This window comes from Paroedura picta, chromosome 5, assembly GCF_049243985.1.
Source record: "Paroedura picta isolate Pp20150507F chromosome 5, Ppicta_v3.0, whole genome shotgun sequence".
NCBI lineage: Eukaryota > Metazoa > Chordata > Lepidosauria > Squamata > Gekkonidae > Paroedura > Paroedura picta.
In genome coordinates this window covers 28,488,727-28,511,417 of record NC_135373.1, presented here as the reverse complement: position 1 = coordinate 28,511,417, position 22,691 = coordinate 28,488,727, and the positions used below count along the sequence as shown (strand labels likewise).

The 22,691-nt window shown below is 46.4% G+C and overlaps 1 protein-coding gene across 1 annotated transcript; it reads right to left on the bottom strand.

Moving 5' to 3' along the window:
* Nucleotides 1–727: 727 nt before the first annotated feature.
* LOC143839014 (free fatty acid receptor 2-like) lies at nucleotides 728–14,745 on the bottom strand. The gene is made up of 2 exons (XM_077340903.1): nucleotides 14,664–14,745; nucleotides 728–3,518 (listed from the first exon to the last, which is right to left on the bottom strand). Exon 2 carries the CDS (start codon nucleotides 3,505–3,507, stop codon nucleotides 2,401–2,403), a length of 1,107 nt encoding a protein of 368 aa, XP_077197018.1. The 5' UTR covers nucleotides 3,508–3,518; nucleotides 14,664–14,745; the 3' UTR covers nucleotides 728–2,400.
* Between the last annotated feature and the right edge of the window lie 7,946 nt (nucleotides 14,746–22,691).

Below are 22,691 nucleotides of genomic sequence, written 5' to 3'. Positions count from 1 at the left end.
CTGGGGCTGTTATGGGGAAAGACTGGATAGCAGAGTATTTGCTTCATATCGAAAAGGACTCATGTTCAGTCTAGGGCACATCCAGTTAAAAGTATGAAGGAGGCAACAGGAAAGACATCTCTGAGTTTCTGGAGGCCCAGTGTTAATCAGAGCAGACAATACTGACCAGGGCAGAGTCTGCACTTACTTTGTTTATTCCATTGTCAATCCTGTTGAATTCAGATCGCTTTGAACTCGGATCTTCCTCTTCCCCCCCCCTCCCCATTGAAACAGGAAAGTCTTCTGCACGTGGTTAGGGTAGTTCAGAAGGGGGACGGAGCCAAGCCTCTTTCTTTCTTTTCTTGGAGGGGAGGGGGAGAAGATCGAAAAAGGCAGAGAAGGGAGAAAAAATCCAAGGCCGACAGAAGTTGAGAGAAATTAGGGGCTTCTCCTTTAAGGCAAATTCGTCACATGACCACCTGTGGCCAATCACGGGTCCTCTACCACGGAGGAGAGCCCCGATTCAAAACAATGCGATTTTATAATATATTCAGGATTAAAAGCACTCTAAAATATTGCACAATAAAGGTAGGGTCACTCCGGATCAATCCTTCTTGCTGCAGAAGGAAATTTTAAATCGCCCCAAATCCGAACGGAAATTGCATTCTGTGTAGAGGGCAGGGACTGAATCGATCTGGGGTTGGAATAAAAGCTCCATGCAGTTTACACCCTAGATAATCCAGTTATCCCTAAAATGGTTTCAAGAAAGAACAACATAACTGTAATAATAAAAGCTTGATCCTCAAGCACAAGCCGTACCTGCAGTTACCAACTTTCAGACCAGCTCCTGATAGAGCCCCCTCATTTCTTGCCACAGGGCACAGCCGCCCACACACTCTGGGTACCTGGAGCAACAATGTGGTGGAGGGAACAGGTGCTACTTGATGCTGTGGTATGGCTTCCGGTTGTGTATGCAGAAGCGGTCACAGCATTACATGACACTCTAGGAATGTCCCAAATCTTTGTGGGCTTTACTACAGAGTTTTGGGAGATTCCTTGGAACTCATGCCAGGTGTGCCAATGGACATGATATTGTGGCATCGCATGGTGCTGCCTATGCCCCGCAAATGCTCCTCGGGTTTGTCTAGCCCCTGAAGATATCCAGTTGACAACAAGGTGGTCTGGAAATGATTCCTTTTCTCTGTAGATCAGGAAAAGCTCCATTTGCTCATTCTTGCCATTCGAAATCACAGGTAACCCCACCCTTAGACTGAATTATTTAAAAATATTTGGGCAGAAATCAGTACTGGAATCAGCCTTTCTGTCTATAGGAAGCAGTGAGCAGTGACTTGCTAAAGCTCCTCCCCGGTCATAAATTTTGTTAGTCTTGAAGCTGCGCCTGGACTCTTTTCTGCCACCATCAAATAGAAAAGTACAGTACAAAACAGAATAAATCAATAAAAGATCCTATATTGTCGGTATATAAACACCAATAGTTCTGCTGCCAGAAACTGCCACTGGCTGCAGGGAAGTTTTCAATCAGGTATGTTTCCATAGATCCGCAGACACCAATTTACTGGAATTATGAATTATGGCAAACATCTATTAATGCAGAAGACCCTTTAAACAAATAAAAATCGGTGTCTGAAGAAAATCTGTGCAAACATAACGAATCGAAAATTGGCCTGAAGCCAGTGGTTTATATGCCAAGAGTGCAGAATTGTTTTGGATTTATATTGTTCCTGGCAGATTCACATGGCAGCCCTTCTTGATCTATCGTCTTCCTACCAGTTGGCAACCTGACTATAACCAGGGGCGAAACGTGCTGGGATTAAAAATCACCATTAGGAAACAAAAGCAAAACAATTGTTTCCCTTCATAGCAATCCCAAGTCTGCTGTGGCTTCAGTGTCAGTAAGAAAGGCCATCTCCCAAACCATCGACAAATGGAGAAAACATTATGTGAAATCAGAGAACTTGCGTCCAAAATCTATCTGTCACGCTTTCCCTCCCTAAATCCGGTCCTCATTTCGAGGAATACAGAGCGGCGTTCATAGCAGAGTGGGGATTTGAACCAGGGCTTCCCAGAAACGAGGCCGGCACTCAAATCACCCCACAACACTGGCTCTGAGTAATACAGCTTCAGTCCGAGACATTTCCCTGAAATGGATTTAAGTCTCTCCTGTTCAGCCTTCAATGTAGTATACTTCATTTACGAGCAGAATAAAACCCACACATTTAAGCAAACTGATATCTGTAAAAAAAATAAAATAAATCAGGATCGGCGCACAAGATACAAATGTTAATGCAAAACAAACAAGCACACAAAACATTCAAAACGTGCATTTGGGAGTATTCAAATCCAAAACGGGAGGGAAGAAATGTAGACACTGGCATCTGGTCACAAAAGTCTATTCTGAGTCTAGTGTTCCCTGTGGCCTTGGAACTTGGGGCAGTGTGCTTCTTTCATAGGGTTTAGAGCACTGGCCTCCCAGGTTTTTGCAGTGTGGCTGCAGGAGAGGGACTCCGTGAATGCACCTGTCCCTCCCAGTCCGCTTGAAGTAGATAGTCCGACAGCTCCAGATCCTTCGTCTTTGTCTTGGGGTTCCTTGCAGCAAGGCAAAGAGCAGCGCGATAAAATGGGCTGGAACCTGCGGCGCATCCCGGCCCAGCAAATGCCGACGTTCTGTCGGATGGCATTGGACGAGAAGAAGAAGATGAAAGGATCCAAGCAGGTGTTGAAGGAGCTGAGGGCAAAGCTGTATTCTCTCCATGTAGGGTCTTCATAATAGATGACCCCAAAGATGTGGGAGATGTTAAAAGGGCCAAAGCAAAGAGTATAATTGAGCAAGGTGACCAGAGCCAAGCCCACGGCCCTTTGTTTCTTGCGGGCCTGGATGTTCGGCAGGGAGGCCAGGATGCGGATCACGTTGACGTAACAGAAGACGGTGATGGCGAAAGGGATGCAAAAGAGGACAATGCAGATTTCAAGCCGGAAGGGGTAGATGATCCTCCTCTGCTGTTCGTTGAACTCCTTGAAGCACACCACGTGGTTGGAAGGGAGCTGGGAAGTCGGCAAGGAGTCGTTGCGCAGGGACCTCACCACAAAGACCGTGCCGCAATGGGAGCCCACAAATACCCAGATGAAGATGCTGGCCACCACCGCATAGACTACCTTGCGTTTCATTCTGTACTTGATGGGGAATGCCACGCCCAGGTAGCGGTCCACGCTGATTGCCGTCAGGAAGAGGGTGCTGATGGAGAGGCTGCTGTGGAAGGTGCAGCTGGTGACGGTGCAGAGGGCCCTGTGGAAGGGCCACTCGTTGTTTTGGGCGGCCTCCACCATTTTGAGGGGAAGGAAAACCAGAAGGATGATGTCCGACAAAGTCAAGTTGAGCAAGAGGATGTCTATGGGGGCCGGCTTCTTGCAGACTTTCATGATGAACGTGCAGAAGGACAGGAGGTTGGAAGGGAAGCCAATCAGGAAGGTGATGGCGTAGATAGCAAGGATAACGGTGAGGTTGGTCATCCTTTCTGCTTCTGTAGGGGAAGGAAACAATCATTAGGTATGAAACCGGGCCAGGAGATGATGTTTCTTAATTCTCAACGGAAGACTAATGCCGGCTTTCCCCACCAACGATGGCTCTCCCGACACCCAAAGAGCTCTGATTCAGTTCCACAGGGGAAAAACAAGGAAACTTGAACGCTAAGACCTCATATATACTGGCCTTTTCCAGTTTTTCTACTTGCAGGGGATACTTCTGACATCCGTTCATCTTTCATGATATCCCACCATGTTGTGGAGGATTGTGGGTAATGTTCTAGGTCAGCTTCTCTGCGGGTCATTAGTCTAGTGCAGTGGTCCCCAACCTTTTTATCACCAGGGACCGGTCAATGCTCGATAACTTTACTGAGGGCTGGGGGCGGAGTAGTCTTTTGCTGAGGGACATCACTAATGCCTGAGCCCCTGCTCCACTTGCTTTCCCACCTGTGCCCCTGACTTCCTGCCACCCACTGGGGAGCACTGCAAGCAGCAGCTATGCAGTGCCATGCCGAGGGGGAGCCCCAGCTATGGCGGCCGCTGGAGAGCACTAAAGGTGAGCCCACGGCAGAGTGGCAGGGCAGCCCTGAGGCAGCAGCCGAGGAGGACAAGGAGGAGCTGCGGCCCGGTACTGACTGATCTACAGACTGGTACCAGGGTTGAGGACAGCTGGCCTTGTGAACTGATTTCTTATTATGAACAGTAAATGCATTCTACAATACAGTTCATACTCTTCTATGGTTGATTGTGGAAAGAGAAATTTGGTTATTATAACCAACCTTGTTTTTGTCTTGCCCCATGGTGAATGACTTGGGAGTCTACTGCAAGATTCCCAGGAACACAAGACACTGGAAAACTTAAGTGACTCCTATTGCTAATAATGATCACCACAGAGGTGTATTTGTGTTGATTTGTACTGATCAAATGACCTAGGAATCCAGTGGCACATTAAAGCATAAAAATGTATTATAAGAGATCTAATTTCACAGGTGCATGAGGTATACATTCATCTAGCTTATTTATACACACAACAGAAAAGTGGATGGGTATGCTACCCCATGAGGCCTGAGTTAAAAAACATACAACTTAAAGAACACTCTGTTCTCCCAGGGGATCTGAGACACTCCTGGCTGTTGTTACACAAACAAAACACAACATCTAGTGCTGGAAGAAATGACATCAGCAGATACAGTAGGGAGACAGTGGAACATCTGAAATAACGAACTAATGAAAGAGGTGGGATACATAAGAGATTAGCATCGATAGTAAGGTAGGAAGCCCAGCTCTTCAATAATTCATAGACATATTGATTTGAATTTGATAATGAATTCTGATTCAGCAGTGTCACATTGGGCTCTGCCTTTGAAGTTTCTTTGTAAGTCAGCTGTAATTTTACGATTTGCCACAAACATCTACCTGCTCTGACTTTGCAATAAGTCATATGGCAAATACAATCACAGCTGAGATTGGGAACTTTATTTCTCTAGCCTGTATAGTGAACATCAATTACATACTCAACTAGATTTTCCAACTAATTGTTTACCACAATGGCCACCAGTAGCATCTCAAGAAATTAAACAATTAATTCTACAATTAAAGAGTGGGAAAGCCCCAGGCAGTGACTTCATCCCTCCAGACTTATTGAAATCAAACGTAGATTGGTGGGCCCCAATTTTAGCCCTCTTATTCACGTACATTGACCAGACAGCTCTGATTACCCAATACTGTGGTCTTGCAGTCATAGTTCCCATCTTTAAGAAAGGCAGTAGAGAAGAACCGGCCAATTATAGACCCACAAGTCTCCTTAGCATAATCAGTAAATTATACTCTAAACACCTTAGTTTAAGATTGTGTGATTGGCTTGATCAGGAAGGTTTCTTAGAAGAAGAACAGGCTGGCTTTAGACATGGCAGATCAGTTATGGATCATTGTTTAGGCTTACAGCACTTAATTGACAAGTATGTGCATTCTGGTAAGAGATCACTTTTTGTAGCCTTTGTAGACTTTAAATCTGCATTCGATTCAATATCTAGAGATCTTCTATGGTCAAAATTATCCAACTCAACAATTGATAAATGGCTTTTGCTATTACTTTATAAACTTCACAAAAATACAAGTCTTCATGTCAGATTCAGTCCAAAGGGTCATTTAACCAACTCGATCCCTACACAGAAAGGTGTAAGACAGGGCTGTATTCTGGCTCCTTTTTTATTTAATATCTATAAAGGTAAAGGTAAAGGTATCCCCTGTGCAAGCACCGAGTCATGTCTGACCCTTGGGGTGATGCCCTCTAGCGTTTTCATGGCAGACTCAATACGGGGTGGTTTGCCAGTGCCTTCCCCAGTCATTACCGTTTACCCCCCAGCAAGCTGGGTACTCATTTTACCAACTTCGGAAGGATGGAAGGCTGAGTCAACCTTGAGCCGGCTGCTGGGATTGAACTCCCAGCCTCATGGGCAAAGCTTTCAGACGGCTGCCTTACCACTCTGCGCCACAAGAGGCTCATTTAATATCTATATTGGTGCATTAATCAAACGTCTAAAGAACTCAGACATTCATGCCCCTAAACTTGCAGACAAAAGGTTACCCATACTTATGTATGCTGATGATGCAGTAATTCTCTCACAGACCAGAATAGGCATGAAAAGGGCTTTGGAAGTTTTGGCTTTGCATTGCCAGGAGGAACACCTAGTTATCAATTATACCAAAACAAAAATGATGTGCTTTAACAACAGGGCAAAATCTTTTACTTGGCATATTGACCAACATCGTATTGAGGAAGTTAAATGCTTCAAATATCTTGGTGCAATCTTCCAGTATAACGGAAAGCAAACTGCTCATATTCACTGAGTAGCTAACGCTGCTCAGAAGAGTGCAGCGGCTATCTTAAGATTCTATCGAACTAAGGGTGGTGGCTTCATTCCTGCTGCAATCAAACTGTTTTCAGCCAAATCACTGGCTCAACTTACATATGGTGCCGAATTAGGCCCTTACTCCAATTTTGCTCCCTTAGAGAAAATTCAAGCAGGTTTCCTAAGAGTCCTCTGTTCCAAGGTGCACAGCCAATGTAGTTCTCCGGCAGGAGGCAGGGTTGACAAAAGTAGAGACCAGGGCATGGATAACAATAATTAACTATTGGCTAAAAATTCATCTTCAACCTGTAGGCCTTATTCCTTCTTTCTTGTCAGTTAACCCACAACCCACTTGGTGTACAGAAATAATTAACAAACTTCTTAAAATTGGTTTAGCTCCTGATCATCTATTAGAAAAGGGGCACAGGCAAGCAAAACATCTGGTCTATCAACGACTTATGGATATTGAGCTGCAAAATGAGATGGCCCTACTCCCAAGCCCATATAGGTTACTAAAGTCCTGGGAGGGATTTTCTACTGCACCATACCTAACATATATCACCTTTACTAAATTTCGATGGGCTTTTTCGAGGGCCCGTTTCAATGCATTTCCATCAGCACTGCTAAGTGGAAGACTGCAGCGTATGCCCATAGAGGACCGATTATGCCCTTGCAATTCAGGTGTAATTGAATCAATTGCCCACATTATATTATACTGTGACTTTTATAAGGTTGCCAGAAGCCGTTTAATCTTGCCATTGCTATCAAGGTTCCCTGGACTTACAGATGATCATCTAATTAACATCTTGCTTGCAGATAAAGTTAATTCTGTTTCTTACATGGTGGCAAAGTTTTGCTAAACTGCCAGCAGAGTGCAGAAATCTTTGGCTACTGTTGATGCTGAATGACCTGACTGTCAAAATGCCGTATTCATGTTTTGTGCCTTTGTTAACTTCCTGATGCGGAATGTCCTGTTAAAACTCTGTAATAATGTATGTGGTCTGTAGATATTTTGATGCTGGTCAATGACCGTAATAAATTTAATAATAATAATAAATAACGATTTGCCACAGAATGCCCTGTAACACCGAAATACTTTCCCTGGTAGTTTCTGAATATTAGGATTTTCAACTTTAGAAAAGACCAAGGATCCAAGACTTGTGGCAGGGTATGAGCTTTTGTAAGTCACTGCTATATGAGCTTTTGTAAGTCACTGCTATATGAACTTTTGGAAGTCACTGCTATATGAGCTTTTATAAGTCACTGCTATCTATCTCAATGGAAGGATTTCTAATGTCATGTTTATGTCTATTTATTCCTTTGCATAGCAGCTGACTCATTTGTCCTAGAGAGTGGAGCCACAGTGCTGATAAATATTATCCTGGAGAATGAGGAAGTGAATGAGCCTGAAACAATATCGCCGATGCTAGCTTTTGGTATGTTATTAAGCAGTTCTATCACTGGACCTAATAGCATCAGCCATGTCCAGCTGGTCTCATCAACTTGTGCATCGTCCAATACAATGTATGCCATTGTGTGCCAACTCTTACTTTCTAGATTCTTCAGCAGGAAAACACATCGGCCTCTTCACTTGGGTGGGAGGTAAATTCCCTGAGAATTCCGTCCCAATAAGGAATAGAAACTCATTTCCCCAGTATTTCCCATTGAAATGAATGTCAGCGAGACGAAATAATACTAATAGTCCTGAACACATGGCAGAATGATGTTTAGGAACCCAAGCAAAAGTTTGAATGCACCCAGCAAATCCATTGATATGCACATCACTAATTCAGGGTTTTCTATCCAAGACCATTGCCTTGAAATTAACTGATACGTGACTAGCTTTGTATCCTTCACAATCAGTTTTTAAAAGTGAAATCTGAAATGCTACGTAAAAGGGTTAATGTTTCAATATGAACTGGGGATTTCAGCGTGCAAAATCTCATTCCTGTTGACATGGTACAGAGGATCATGCTTAGAAAAGATATCAGTATCCCTAGTGATCAAGGTTAGAAATATTGGTTTGGTATCTGGATCTGAGTTTTCCCCGAATTTCAATATTATTCAGCTCTATTGTTCCCTAGAGGAGTCTTTGCAGAGGGCTGAAGAGGCTGTTTTGTTGTTGTTTAGTGTTAGCAAATTGCATCAAAAATGCAGTGGAAGTGCTGGTTCCTGTCACAGAATCATAGAATCATAGAATCATAGAATCATAGAATCATAGAATCATAGAATCATAGAATCATAGAATCATAGAATCATAGAGTTGGAAGGGACCTCATGGGTCATCTAGTCCAACCCCCTGCACTATGTAGGACAGGGGTAGTCAACTTGTGGTCCTCCAGATGTCCATGGACTACAATTCCCATGAGCCCCTGCCAGCAAATGCTGGCAGGGGTTCATGGGAATTGTAGTCCTGGACATCTGGAGGACTACAGGTTGACTACCCCTGATGTAGGACACTGACATCCCAATCGCTCATCTGCTGTAACCTGCCACCCCTTTGCCTTCACAGAATCAGCCTCTCCGCTATCTAGCCTCTGTTTAAAAATTCCCAAAGATGGAGAACCCACCACCTCCCGAGGAAGTCTGTCCTTCAAGTAACTCCAAGTGCCAAGTGAATTGGTCTAAAAGGTCGAATTCTGTGGGCCCCTGAACAAGGTTCCCCCACCCATCTTCCATTATTCCCTAGGCAGAACCAACGAGTTCACAGAACAAATACAGATTCGGGGAATCCCAGCAGAAGTACAGGACAACGTGGCAAGCTTAACGCAACAAGCATATAACCTGAGAATCCAATCGAGTGTCAAACCAGTGAAAGTTCCAGCTGAACAGGAGCACTGTTGCAAGGCCAGCAAAAGTAAAAACCAGAGAATCTGAGCCAATGTACAAACTGAGAATCAAAGGCAATGCTGAGCCCAAGAATCTACCACAAACCTCTATCTAACCTGATGCAATGACCACAATATTTCAAGACCAACAAAATCGATTTCAAAGGAGAGCATCCAAGTGAAACCAACCTGACAAGCTGATAAACTTTATAGAAGAGTTGGTTCTTATATGCCGCTTTTCTCTACCTGAAGGAGGCTCAAAGCAGCTTATAGTTGCCTTCCCTTTCCTCTCCCCACAACAGACACCCTGTGAGGTGGGTGAGGCTGAGAGAGCCCTGATATCACTGCTCGGTCAGAACAGCTTTATCAGTGCTGTGGCAAGCCCGAGGTCACCCATCTGGCTGCATGTGGGGGAGAGCAGAATCGAACCGAGCACGCCAAATTAGAAGTCCGCACTCCTAACCACTGCACCAAACTGGCTCTCTCTATAGATCCAGACTGGATATATTCAAATGAACATTTGTATAACCCACTGTTCAATCTAATGGAGATGGACTATGGCCCAGGGGTAGAGCCTTGCATACAAAAACTCCCAGACTAAATCAGTAGCATTTCTAGGACTGTTTACGCACTGGAGGTTTTATGCCGGGCTGCAGGCTGGAGTTTTAGTCGTTGCAGGTTGCTCCACCTCTTTCTGCACCCACACAGCGGAGCATTTGGCCTGGTACACCTCACCCGCCACCTATTTGTGCTCCTGCATGTGAGCTTGGGCAGTGAAGTTCCCAGTGCAGAAACGGTCTAGGTGAAGGACATAAGAAGAGCCCTGCTGGATCAGACCTATGGGCCATCTAGTCCAGCATCCTGCCTCACACAGTGGCCAACCAGTTCTTTTGGGGGGCAACAATGGGGAAGAGAGGCCGAGGCTTTCCCCGGATGCGATCTCCTGGCAATGAGCTTCAGAGGATCAGTACGTTCCTCTCAGTCACCGTGGCTGGTAGCCATTGATAGTATTATTCTCCACGAATCCCTTTACTTCTGGGGCCATCCCGACATCCTCTGGGCAGCGAATTCCACATTTTAATCACTCTCTGTGTAAATAAATATTTCCTTTTGCCCATCCAGAACCTACTGCCTATCATTGGCTGCCCTCGCGTTCTAATATTTTGGGAGAGGAAGAAAAAAGTTCTCTTGGTCAACTCTCTCTAAAGGTAAAGGTATCCCCTGTGCAAGCACCGAGTCATGTCTGACTCTTGGGGTGATGCCCTCTAGCGTTTTCATGGCAGACTCAATACGGGGTGGTTTGCCAGTGCCTTCCCCAGTCATTACCATTTAACCCCCAGCAAGCTGGGTACTCATTTTACCGACCTCGGAAAGATGGAAGGCTGAGTCAACCTTGAGCCAGCTGCTGGGACTGAACTCCCAGCCTCATGGGCAGAGCTTTCAGACTGCATGTCTGCTGCCTTACCACTCTGCGCCACAAGAGGCTCTTACCTCTCAACTCTCAACTCTCAACTCTCTCTACCCCATGCATAATTTATAAATCTCTATCATGCCCTCCCCCCTTTGTTGTCTCTTTTCTAAACTAAAAAGTCCTAGACTCTTCAGCCTTTCCTCCTAGGGAAGGGGCTCCAACCCCCCCCCCCCCAATCCTCTTGGGCATCCTCCTCTGTACTTTTTCCAGTTTTGAAATGTTCTTTTTGTGATATGATGACCAGAATTGTGTACAGTATTCCAGATGAGGCCCCATCATAGGTCTGTACAGGGCATTACAATATCGACTGTTTTATACTCGATTTTTTCCCTAATCATCCCTAACATAGATTTTGCCTTTTTCACCACTGCAGCACATAACTTGGCACTTTCATTGAGCTGTCCATTATGATTCCACGACCCCCCTCCCAGACTCAGCAAGTTCAGGCCCCATTAGCTTACACTTGTGTGTGTGTGTTCTTGTCCCAGTGTGCATCACCTCACGCTCACCAACAGGGGCCTTCATTTGACATGTTGCCACCAACTCACCCAATTTGTAGAGGTCCTTTTGGAGGAGCTCTTCACGGTCCGCCTAGGTTTCCACCATCCTGAATAATTGGGTGTCATCTACGAACTTGGTCATGACACTGCTCACCCCTGGTTTCACATCATCAGGCAACATGATGGAAGGCCTTTTTTGGCCAGTGGTAGGGCAATGGCCAGCAGAGAACACAGCACTGAGGTAGATGGACTCTGAGTTCAGACATGGCAGAAGACCACTTCATATGGTCCGGGATGGGGGAGTGCAGCTGTTAGTTGCACGCTCAGCCAGGGACCTCAGTGTGATATTTGATACCTCCCATGGAGGAACAGATCACAAAAGTAGCTCGGCCAACTTTCTTCCATCTATGTCAAGCCAAGCTACTGATGTCCTACCTGGCCCCAGAACACTTAGCCACAGTGATCCATATGACGGTTACCTTTAGGCTGGATTTCTGCAATTCACTCTAGGCAGGCCTATCTTTATCCCTGAACCAGAAACTCCAACTGGGGCAGAATGCAGCAGCCGGGGTTCTTACGGGAACACCTTGGAGGGCCCACAGATGGCCCACCAACAGCTGCACTGGCTACCAGTTGACTACTGGATCAGACTTAAGGTTCTGGTAATCACCTTCAAGACCCTATGCGGTCTGGGCGCTGAGCTTCTGAGAAGTTGCCTCTCTACGTATGCCCCTCAAAGAGCATTATGTTCCACCAACACCAACAAACTGCTGATCTCTGGCCCCAGGGAAGCTCGTCTGTCAACGACTGGAGCCAGGGCTTTCTCGGTCTTGGCCCCCAGCTGGTGGAATGAGCTACCAGCCGACATCAGGGCCCTGCCCGTGCTAAAACAATTCTGCGGGGCCTGCAAAAAAGAGCTTTTCCACCAGGCTTATGGTCAAGACAAGTAAACAAGCCATCAACCATTAGCCAGAAGCCCTCATCAATTGAACACCTAACCACAGTGCAGACAAACTAAATGGTTGAATTGCCGATTGATTGTTAAATGACACGCTTTCATTACAAGTCTTTACATTTGAATCAAGATGTTTATTGCACTTTATGGCTTTATGAGAGTTACAATGTAAACCGCCCTGAGCCGAAAGGGAAGGTGGGCATAAAAATTAAACAAACAGACAAATAAGCAAATCATCTGTTTTGGCTGCCAAAGGTCCCAGCCTCAATCTCTGTTCTCTCCAGCTAAAGGCTCTCCAGGAACAGGTGCTGGGGAAGAGAAAACAGTTCTGCAGGGCCTGCAAAAGGGAGCTCTTCCACCAGGCATTTAGTTGAGACCAGGCACAACCAACAACATCTACAGGGAAGGAAGGGGAAATAAGGGGAAGGCAGACACAAGCCCCTGCCCCATGGTGTTTTACCACTGAAAGGTAAGACAGGCGGAAGGAAAATCAGAGCGAAGCCACTGCAATGAGAAATACATAGAAAGGGAAAATACAGCTGTAAATACTCTAGTTTCCTTGCAAGCAAGGGTGAAGAAGACTGGGGGTTAAATGAACACTCCATTGAGAAGGTAAGTTCTGCAGAGGGATTAAAAGAACAGATATTTTTGTCAGGAACTGAAGGCATAGTAAGGAAAAAAGAAGAAACTGCAGAATCGCTTAAGAGAGCAGGAGCTTTCAGGAGACCATAGAGATATGTTCATAAGTGTCATCATCAATTAATGACCCCCACAAGGTTTCAAGGCAAAAGACTGAGGCAGTTTGTAGAGCAAGTTCCAAGCCTAGTGGCACCCTTAAGACCAACAATGTTTTATTCAAGGTGCAAGCTTTCGGATGCCACTGCCCTCCTCTGCACAGTAACTCTGGAATTCTTTTGTGGTCTCCCACCCAAATACTCAGGCCTGCCCCCTGCTTAGCTTGTGAGATCAGGCTCGCCTGGACCATCCAGGTCAGGAAGACCTGCAGAGAGTGAAGCAAAAATTACAGTGATAAAGAGAGGAGAAAAGGGGAGTGGTTAGACTAAAGTTAGATGATGCTGGATGGTTTATTTACTTCATTTCTACCTCACCTTTCTCCCCATTAACCCCACAAATGGCTTATATCATTCTGTCCTGCTCCATTTAACCCTTGCACCAACTGAGAGGTAGGATAGATTGAGAGTGTGCAGCTGGCCCAACGTCATCTAGCAAGCTTCCATGGCAGACTGAAACACTAAAAACACCCCCTCTCCAGCATATAGTCCACAGACCCAGGAGGCTGCATGGGCATCATTAGCAAAGAAAGCCAGTTCAAAGCCACATTATTGGGTAAATAAAGATTTGGCAAGGTCTCAGGCTGCCCATCATCCAAATGGGCAATCGTGTCTCAAGCTGCATCAGTCAAAGTCCTTTTACTTCAGTGGGCTTAGACTAAAGGTAAAGGTATCCCCTGTGCAAGCACCGGGTCATGTCTGACCCTTGGGGTGACGCCCTCTAGCGTTTTCATGGCAGACTCAATATGGGGTGGTTTGCCAGTGCCTTCCCCAGTCATTACCGTTTACCCCCCAGCAAGCAAGCTGGGTACTCATTTTACCGACCTCGGAAGGATGGAAGGCTGAGTCAACCTTGAGCCAGCTGCTGGGATTGAACTCGCAGCCTCAAGCTTAGGCTACAAGTAGTCAAACTGCGGCCCTCCAGATGTTCGCTGGCAGGGGCTTATGGGAATTGTAGTCCATGGACATCTGGAGGGCCGCAGTTTGACTACCCCTGGAGACTCACTCAACTTTGGTGTGCCCTGTCCTCACTCGGGTGAAAGCAAAGGACAGCCCCCCTCCCTCTCCCCACCCCCAGAAATCCATCAAGGCATTCTGCTGCTGGACCTGTTTGAATTATTGCTGTTGAATGTTGCTCTGTTACCCTGTTATCATCAGTTAGTATTATTAATGTTACAGTTATTTATATGTATGGTTCTTTGTATAGTTCTCAGTTCTATGTAAATTGCCCTGAGCCTTCGGGGAGGGAGGTATATGAATGCAGATAAATAAACAAGCCAGCAAACAAACAAATAAACAAACAAACAAGGTATTTTTCTGCCTGACCCCCAATAAAGTGCTACCAGTCCAAGTAGCCAACAGAGATAAGCATTGCTCTATCTGATAAAAGAACAACAATCTTCCCCCTGTGCAAGAATTTGAGGGACTCTTACCTGTTGAGCATATCAATTAAGTTTGATTAAGTCTTGCTATCTCATCAGATTCCAGAAGCTAAGCAGAGTCATCCCTGCTTGGATGGGAGACCCCCCAAGGAAATCCGGGGTCACTGGACAGAGGCAGGCAAGGACACAGATACCTCTGTTCATCTCTTGCCTTGAAAACCACGAAGGGAGGGCATTGGCCTTTGTCCGGTGGTCACTTAAACAGCAATTTGTGCCCTAACGGGGAACACTTTATTTGACTCCCTAGCTCAATCCTGAAAACTAGCCAAAGGCGCATTTGTTTGAGCAGCAGTTTCAAAGCTTACTTGACTTCCTCTCCGCTCGCTCGTCCAGGTGGGGAACCTCTTCAAGGTTCGGCAGAGAACGCGACCAACCTGCCTTCTGACTGCCGAAAGGAGCAGCGAGAGTACGTTTCCGCTCACCGTTTCTGAAAAAATGCAATGCATTTCATGTGGTGCAATCAAAGAAGCTCCCTGTTCCGCCCTGGTGGAGGAAGCAGAGGTGTTAGGCAACCAACCCAGAAAAGTGAACTCGGGAGGCATTACCAAAAGCTTACCTCCTCCTGGACTGGGAGGAGACCTGCTGCTTTGATAGAGGCGGAAAACCCCGGTGTTACGTCAGCACCTAATTCTAACATGTCTCAAACGTATTGGATTTCCAGCTCCCTCACAACAGCTGTGGGTAAACTTAGGCTGGAGAGAATCGACAGGAGGGAATCGACAGGTACCAGAGAGTATCTCCCCAGCTGTCAATTAACCCTTAAGCATCCTCCCTTCCACCCCTCCGCCCTCTTCCAAACTCTGACTAACCCCTCAGCAAGAGTACTCTGTGGGTACTACTACATTGCTGATCCCTGGCCCACAGGAAGTTCACCTGGCCTTGAACAAGGCCGGTGCCTTTTCGGTCCTGGCCCCCATTTGGTGGAATGAGCCCCCCGAAAAGCTGAGGATCCTGCCAGAGCTGACAGCGTACCACAGGGCCAGCAAGATGGAGCTCTTTCACCACACATTTAATTGAGGCCAGGGCAAGGAAGATTTTGGGGTCCCTCCCTTAGGGAGATATTCATAGAATCATAGAATCATAGAGTTGGAAGGAATCTCCAGGGCCATCTAGTCCAACCCACAACTATCTGCCTACCCACAGTGACCCCAATTTCATGCCCATGTGATCCCCACTCGACCAAAAATCTCCAGAATCCAGCCTGGCCTGGAGGAACTTCACCTCCCATATATCACCCCAATCTTCCTTGAGGGATGGGATCCGGCAGGAGGGGGTTTGTTGGGATGGGAGGATTTCCTGTTGCTGCTCAGAGGATTATTGTTACCTGCCCTGAGCCTACTAGGAAGGAGGAGATTCAAAAAAAAGTTAGATTCCTATATTATGATTATGATTATGATTATGATTATGATTATGAGTATGATTATGATTATGATTTACCAAAGTTAGAAGAAAACCCTTCCAAGAGATAAAATGGCCCAAGGGGGTGGGGTGTGTGGGAAGAGCTGCAGAGAAGAATCTATAGGTGTGCCAACCCCACCCGAAAACAGAGTCCTTTGAAGGATTTCCTGGGAAAATTGCACTCAACCTGCCGAGCGATGATTTATTTCGAGCCTGGAAGATTGGAGTGAGGGTGTTGGCCCTGGAAAATCCAGGTGCAGAGTCTCACTCAAGGCCATTCGGAGCAGAGCGAGACTTCTCTAAGGCCACTGATTTCCTTCTGAGGGGCCTGGGAGCAGTCACGTTCGCATGGTCCGGCCTCCTTCAGAGGGTCATTGTGAGGACAGATGAGGTGAAATGGGAGACAGGCCCCCTGTCTGAGTGGAGCAAACATTTCCATCCTCTGTGTTCGCTCTGCTCGACGGACCTGAATGCGGACGAGGAAGCTGCGAAAGCACCGAATGTGGCAAGAGTGTGACAAGAAGTGGTTTTGCTTTTGCCGTGGAGGAGATTTCAGTTGTGGCTGTCGCGTTTCTGCCTCTTCCCCCCCACCACCCCCTCACCCCCAGAAGAGTAGACATTTAAAAGCGGAATGCGATAATGCAAAAGAGTTACTGTTTGGCTAAGAAGAAGAAAAAATACGTTGTCAGTACTGATTTATGTGGAAATGGATTTAAGCTTTCGTTCTTAGGGAGGGAATATAAGTCATGCTGACCCTTTCTCAGAAATCTGAACTGAAAAAATCATCACAGGAAGCATTTTGTGGCCTAGATCAAGGGTAGTCAACCTGTGGTCCTCCAGATGTCCATGGACTACAATTCCCATGAGCCACTGCCAGCGGTTGCTGGCAGGGGCTCATGGGAATTGTAGTCCATGGACATCTGGAGGACCACAGGTTGACTACCCCTGGCCTAGATTGCTTCAGATCACCCTGCTGTATAGTGGAACTGCAGGAGGCGAGGGCCAGTTTCAAAGATGGCAACTGCAGGCAGGGCTTATCCTAGTGGGTCATGGTGTCTTTGTCACAGCCATGTCATGTCTTTACAGCCATGTCCTGTCTTTCTAAAATTAGCCAAGATGGTACTTTGGTGCAGACATCCGTGGTATCTAGATTTACGAGGTGGCCCTTGGTTCTGGAACTCACTCCTAGCAGCTCAACACTTTTAAAAGGTTTGGGGAAATCAGAGCAGTAGTGTATTCTGAGTATGGTGACAGGGGTGCAGGGAGGAGCACAGGAGAACTCTTACTGGTAGGCTGGTGGCCCCCCTTTGGATAACTCAGTGGTGGGCGAGCTGGCTGGTGGAGAGACATGTGGGGAGTGCTGTGGGGGCAGTGCTGCCTACTGGTGAGATTTTGATGTGATGTGAGAGCCAGTTTGGTGTAGTGGTTAGGAGTGCGGACTTCTAATCTGGCATGCTGGGTTCGATTCTGCACTCCCCCACATGCAACCGGCTGGGTGACCTTGGGCTCGCCACAGCACTGATAAAACTGTTCTGACCGAGCAGTGATATCAGGGCTCTCTCAGCCTCACCCACCCCACAGGGTGTCTGTTGTGAGGAGAGGAATGTGAAGGCGACTGTAAGCCGCTTTGAGCCTCCTTCGGGTAGGGAAAAGCGGCATATAAGAACCAACTCTTCTTCTTCTTCTTCTTCTTGTTATAGTATGCTTCCCTGACCAGTCTCAGTTCACTCCCAGCTATCCTCTCTGATGGCTGACATACAGTGCCTAGTATCCTGGAGATACTTTTCTTTAGAGGTCTGTCCTTCACTTCATTTCTTGAACATTTCCTGTTTCTTCCTTGGCTCCTCCTGAAGTTTTCTGTTCATCCACATAGACTTCATGGATCCCCCTAAGATGTTTAAATATTGCTGGAATAGTCATGGCTTGAGCATGTAATAGCTCTTGTTTAAAGACAGCCCACCCATCACCTGCTCCTTTCTCTTCCAGCATTTTGGTCCATGAGATGACTCTCATAATGTTTACGAAAGTCTAAAATACACGTCTGACAAGGAACTTCCTTAGCCTTCTAATTTTCCCTTCTAATTCTCAAAAGAAATTCTAGGAGGACATGGTCAATCCCCCCCCCCCAGGGTCCCTACTTTCTTCATCCCATCTACCAGCTCTTGGGTGTTGGTCAGTATTGTTGAGTATGGCCGAGCCGACTGTAGGGTTTTCCACCATTTGATTAATGTAATTGTCAAACGGGCAGGCCAGAAAGTTGCACCACTTTGGATGCTTAGCAGAGTTGTTTTCCTAGCACACATCAGGGAAATTTAAGTCACCCATAATTACAAGGTCTTGCTGCCCAGATATTCTATCAAGCTTCTCAAAGAGGGCAGCATCAAGGTTAGGTGGATTCACCCAGGTTAGGTGGTCTGTAGTGGATGCCACCCACTACAGTCTTTGTTTTCCCCTCCCTTATCTTCACCTAGATACTTTCCACATGAGCATCACTCTCCTCCTCTAGTATTGCTTGATAGGCAAGCCCTCCTTCACATAGAGCCACTACATCGCCTCTTCAGCCTTTTCTGTTTCTTTTGAACAACCCATATTCATCCACTACTGCATTCCAGTCATGGGAATAATTCAGCCAAGTCTCTGTAATGCCTACTATATAGGCATCTGAAGACTCTTACCCTGGGTTCTAATTGATGCTTCCTTCGCATGCAGGCTATCGGTATTTACATTAGAATCCCTACATTGGACATCTCCTTCCTCTTGTGACTTCAGTTTAAAGCTCTCCTGATGAATCTTCCCAGGTTCCTGCCAAAAACATTCTTCCCCAACTTGGATAAGTGAAGCCCATCCTGTGCTAGCAGGCCTTATTCTAGAAAACCTATCCCGTGGTCCCAGAATCCAAATCCCACCTGCCAGCACCACCAATGCAGCCAGTGGTTCACCTCCATTACCTTCACCTCCTGACTCATTCCTCTGACAGAGAAAACCACTGGTGCCCCTATTCATTTCAGTTGCCTCCCAAGATTTTCATAGTCAGTCTTAACACATAAAATTGCTGTGTTGTGCATTCTCCTGTGGACCATGACAAATGGGCAGAGATCCCTAGGTTTTATCAGTTTTGGCACCTGGTCTGTAATATCGTTAATCTTTGCCCTGGCAAGCAACACCCTTCTTGAACTAGGGGGTCAAACCTAGCCACATGCTTTTCCATGCCCCTCAGCAGAGTCACTGACAACGAGCACTTTCCTTTCCCTTTGAATGGCATTTCCCTCCTGTCCCCATGCCCTTGTCACTCTGTCTTTGAATTTGTTTTGGTTCCTCTGCTGCCCTTAATGCTGCTTCCATCTCCTTTGTAAGGACTTGAAATCTATTCTTGAGCTTCTATGGCCCCAATTACCATCTTGCTCAGCACCTTCAGGCTCATGTTTCATCAGTAAAAGGAGTCTCCATAAGGGAGTCAATTCCCCCATTCTTCTTTGGACTGGTCTCTTCATTCATATGTAGACAGCACAGCTCCTGTCAATGAAATCCTCTCAGGGTTTTAATCCTCTCCCCCAGGCCCCTAATCTTCTCCTCTAAAAGCCCTATCAATTTACACTTATGACAAGTGGAACCCATCTTGTCTTCAGGGATGAAAACAAACATGGCACACTCCTTGCAGACAACTGGATGTGGGCCTTGGGTATCCATTGTTGTCTTTCAAAAATGGATTCCTTAACTTTGAAATCTTTATCTTTAAAATATAGTGTAATCCCCAGACAAATCCCTTGGCAAAGAGCCGCAGAACAAGCTCGAGCCTCTGGCAAGGAGGAGCCTTTATGCTCACGGGGTGACAGCCCAGCACAGCGAGGGACTTCTAATCCTTCTGTTGCATCAAACACTTCCTTGATCAGCCACAAATAAAAGTGCTTACCAATACTTAACACAAAGCATGCTCTAACAGGCTACAAAACACCTACTCACTCATGAATACTGTCCTCCCTCCCTCCCTTCCTTATACACACACACACAGACACACACACTTCTGCCTCAGTGGAGACAAAAGAAGAAGGGAGGGGGAAGCCCTTTACCTTGTTAACAACCCTCCATGTGCTCCTAGTCTTCTCACCAGCTGCTCAACTCTGCCTCTGGCCCATTTTGATTATCTCATCCAGTGTTCCCCCAACCTGATGTCACTTTTTTCACAAGGCTACAGATTTCACTTCTCTGTTCCTTGCAGTTGCAGTGCCATGCTTCCATTTATAAAAATGTTCTAAGCTATCATGGAAGGTCAGAATGATAGAAAATGTTACTTGCTTGCATTCTGCCTCTGCTTCTGTAAGGAGCACCTTCTTCCTCCTGAGAACATAAGCTTCGAACGGCTATCCATTGCATCAACTAAAAACGTTTGGTTAGAAAATCCCTCTCCAAAGCTGTGATTTTACCTAGGGCTGTTTCTCTGTCCTTTCACCGCAAGACACCTCAGTTCCCGATTGAGCACTATATCGGACAATCTGACTGGTTTGTCAAATGCAGACAGGAAAGTGGCTCCTTCTCAGCTCTGCTTGCCACTAGGACTCTTAGCAGCACCCACTAAGTGGATCCCCACCTAGTCATTTCCCAGCAATGTGCCCATACAGGACTAGAGTTCTTTGTAAACACTCTCCCATCTCTTTGCCTAATTGAAATGGATTAAAAGGTACAGCTATTCCCAGGGTAGCTTGACAAACAAGTGCAAAGAGAAGCGGACGGTGGATTGGAGAAAGCAGAAGAAATGGACCACAACCAGGGGCCAGGACAAGAGATCACAAAGGTCTTTAATTTTCGCCCCTGGCAAGCAACACACCACTCGGGTTAGGGGGTCGGGCCCAGCCACATGGTAATCCATTCCTCTTAGCAGGGAGTCTCCAATTACCAGTACTCTCCTTTTTTTTTTCTCAACTCCATTTCCTTCTATCCCCGTGGCCTCTTCATTTTGTCTTAGACTTTATTTTGGGACCTCTTCCCTCGTTGACACTTGCACCTCCTCTGCAAGGGCCTGAAATCTATTCTGGAGCTCCAAAGGCCCCGAGAATCTTCTCGCTCTACGCTGTTGAGTCTTTTTCCGAACTGTCTGCAGAGGCTCCATAATGAGGTCAATCCCCTTATCCTCTTCAGGACTGGTTGTATCCTTTTTATTCCAAGTTGCACAGCTCTGGTCTATGAACTCCTCCCTTTTCTTAATTTGGGTCAGAGTAATAATGCTGTTTTCTAATCTCCTAATCCTTTCCTCCAAAAATCTTACCACCTTACACGTGGGGCAGATGTAGAATCATAGAATCATAGAGTTGGAAGGGGCCATACAGGCCATCTAGTCCAACCCCGTCCTCTACGCAGGATCAACCCTAAGCATCCTAAAGCATCCAAGAAAAGTGTGCATCCAACCTTTGCTTGAAGACTGCCAGTATAGTCCATCTTGTCTTCAGGGAGGAAGGCAATCATGTCACACTCACTGCAGATGATGGGATGAGTGTCTTGGAGGTCCATTGTAACTTCTAGGCAGTGCAACTACTAGGGAAATATAATCTACTGATTCTAATTGCTAGGCCAAGAGCCCTTTGTCTCTCACCCTTCGGCTCTCACCTCTGGCATGAAGCAGCCCTTTTTAATCCTCCGAGCAATCACCTCACTCAGCACCACAATAGGCTCACCTGGTCAGTAGCAACACTCCCCAGTAGCTCTCTCCACGTGCTCTCAGTTGTCTGAGCTCTGGTTCTTATATGCTGTTTTATCAGGAGTGTAAAAGCAGCTCACAGTCACCTTCGCTTTCCTCTCCCCACAACAGACACCCTCTGAGGCGAGGCTGAGAGAGCTCTGATATTACTGCTCAGTCAGAACAGCTTCATCAGTGCTGTGGTGAGCCTAAGGTCACCCAGCTGGCTGCATGTGGGGGAGGAGCGGGGAATCAAGCCCACCTTGCCAGATTAGAAGTCTGCCCTCCTAACCACTACACCAAGCTGGATCAAAAACTAGCAGGTTCAGGAAAGGCTCATCCATCTCCCAAGTTGCAAATCTCAGAAGGAAACTGTGTGTTAATGAGGAAGACCTAGAAATCAGGTCATGGTTGGGGGGGACCTTGGCCCTTTCCCACTGCCTGGCTGTGCATGGCCTTGAAATCAAATTACCTACTCTAGGGTTCAAAAATGAACTCTATGATCTTAGGTGGGTATAATACTTTAGATTGTACTGTGAGATTCTGTGCCATTCCGGCTCAATCACTTATCTTCATAATGGAACATCTAGATATGGGCATGCTTCTCTGATTTTATTTTTAATCCCCCCCCCCCACACACACAAAAAAGAAAAAAAAACAAACCCATTTCCTTCCTCTTTTGAAATAAGCACAAAACAGGCAAACAGATAATAGAATCTCAAAATCCAACAGAAGCTGAGGGTCCTCTTGAAGGGTCTGGGTCTCAAACCATCCCCTACACCTGAGCAACAGCAGCCCCATGGGGACAAAATAGTTTTCTAGAGAACAATGAAGAATTCTGTGGCTGCTTTCCTTCAATTGTGAGCCCTTTCATTCAATCAGTTTTCATTGCAGGTAATGTTACCTCATGGTTTCACTGGTGCCATTTACTGTATACACGTTGTGATGCGGAGGTAAAGAAGGCAAATGCAGTCTTGGGCTGTATCAACAGAGGCATCACATTAAAATTGCATAGTCCTACTGTGTACACCAGTGGTCCCCAACCTTTTTATAACCGAGGACCATTCAACATTTGAAAATTTTACTGAACCCTGGGAGGGTAGTTTTGCTGAGGGACGTTGCCACTGCCATCTGAGCCCCTGCTCCACTTGCTTTCCTGCCGGCACCCCTGACTTCCCGCTGCCCCTGGGGGGCGCTGGCAGCAGCAGCTGCACAGTGCCACGCCAAGGGGGAGCTCCAGCCATGGCGACCTCTGGAAAGCACCAAA

What these genes read in the sequence shown, in the direction of transcription:
- LOC143839014 (XM_077340903.1), bottom strand. Translation starts at nt 3,507, where the DNA reads ATGACCAACCTCACCGTTATCCTTGCTATCTACGCCATCACCTTCCTG.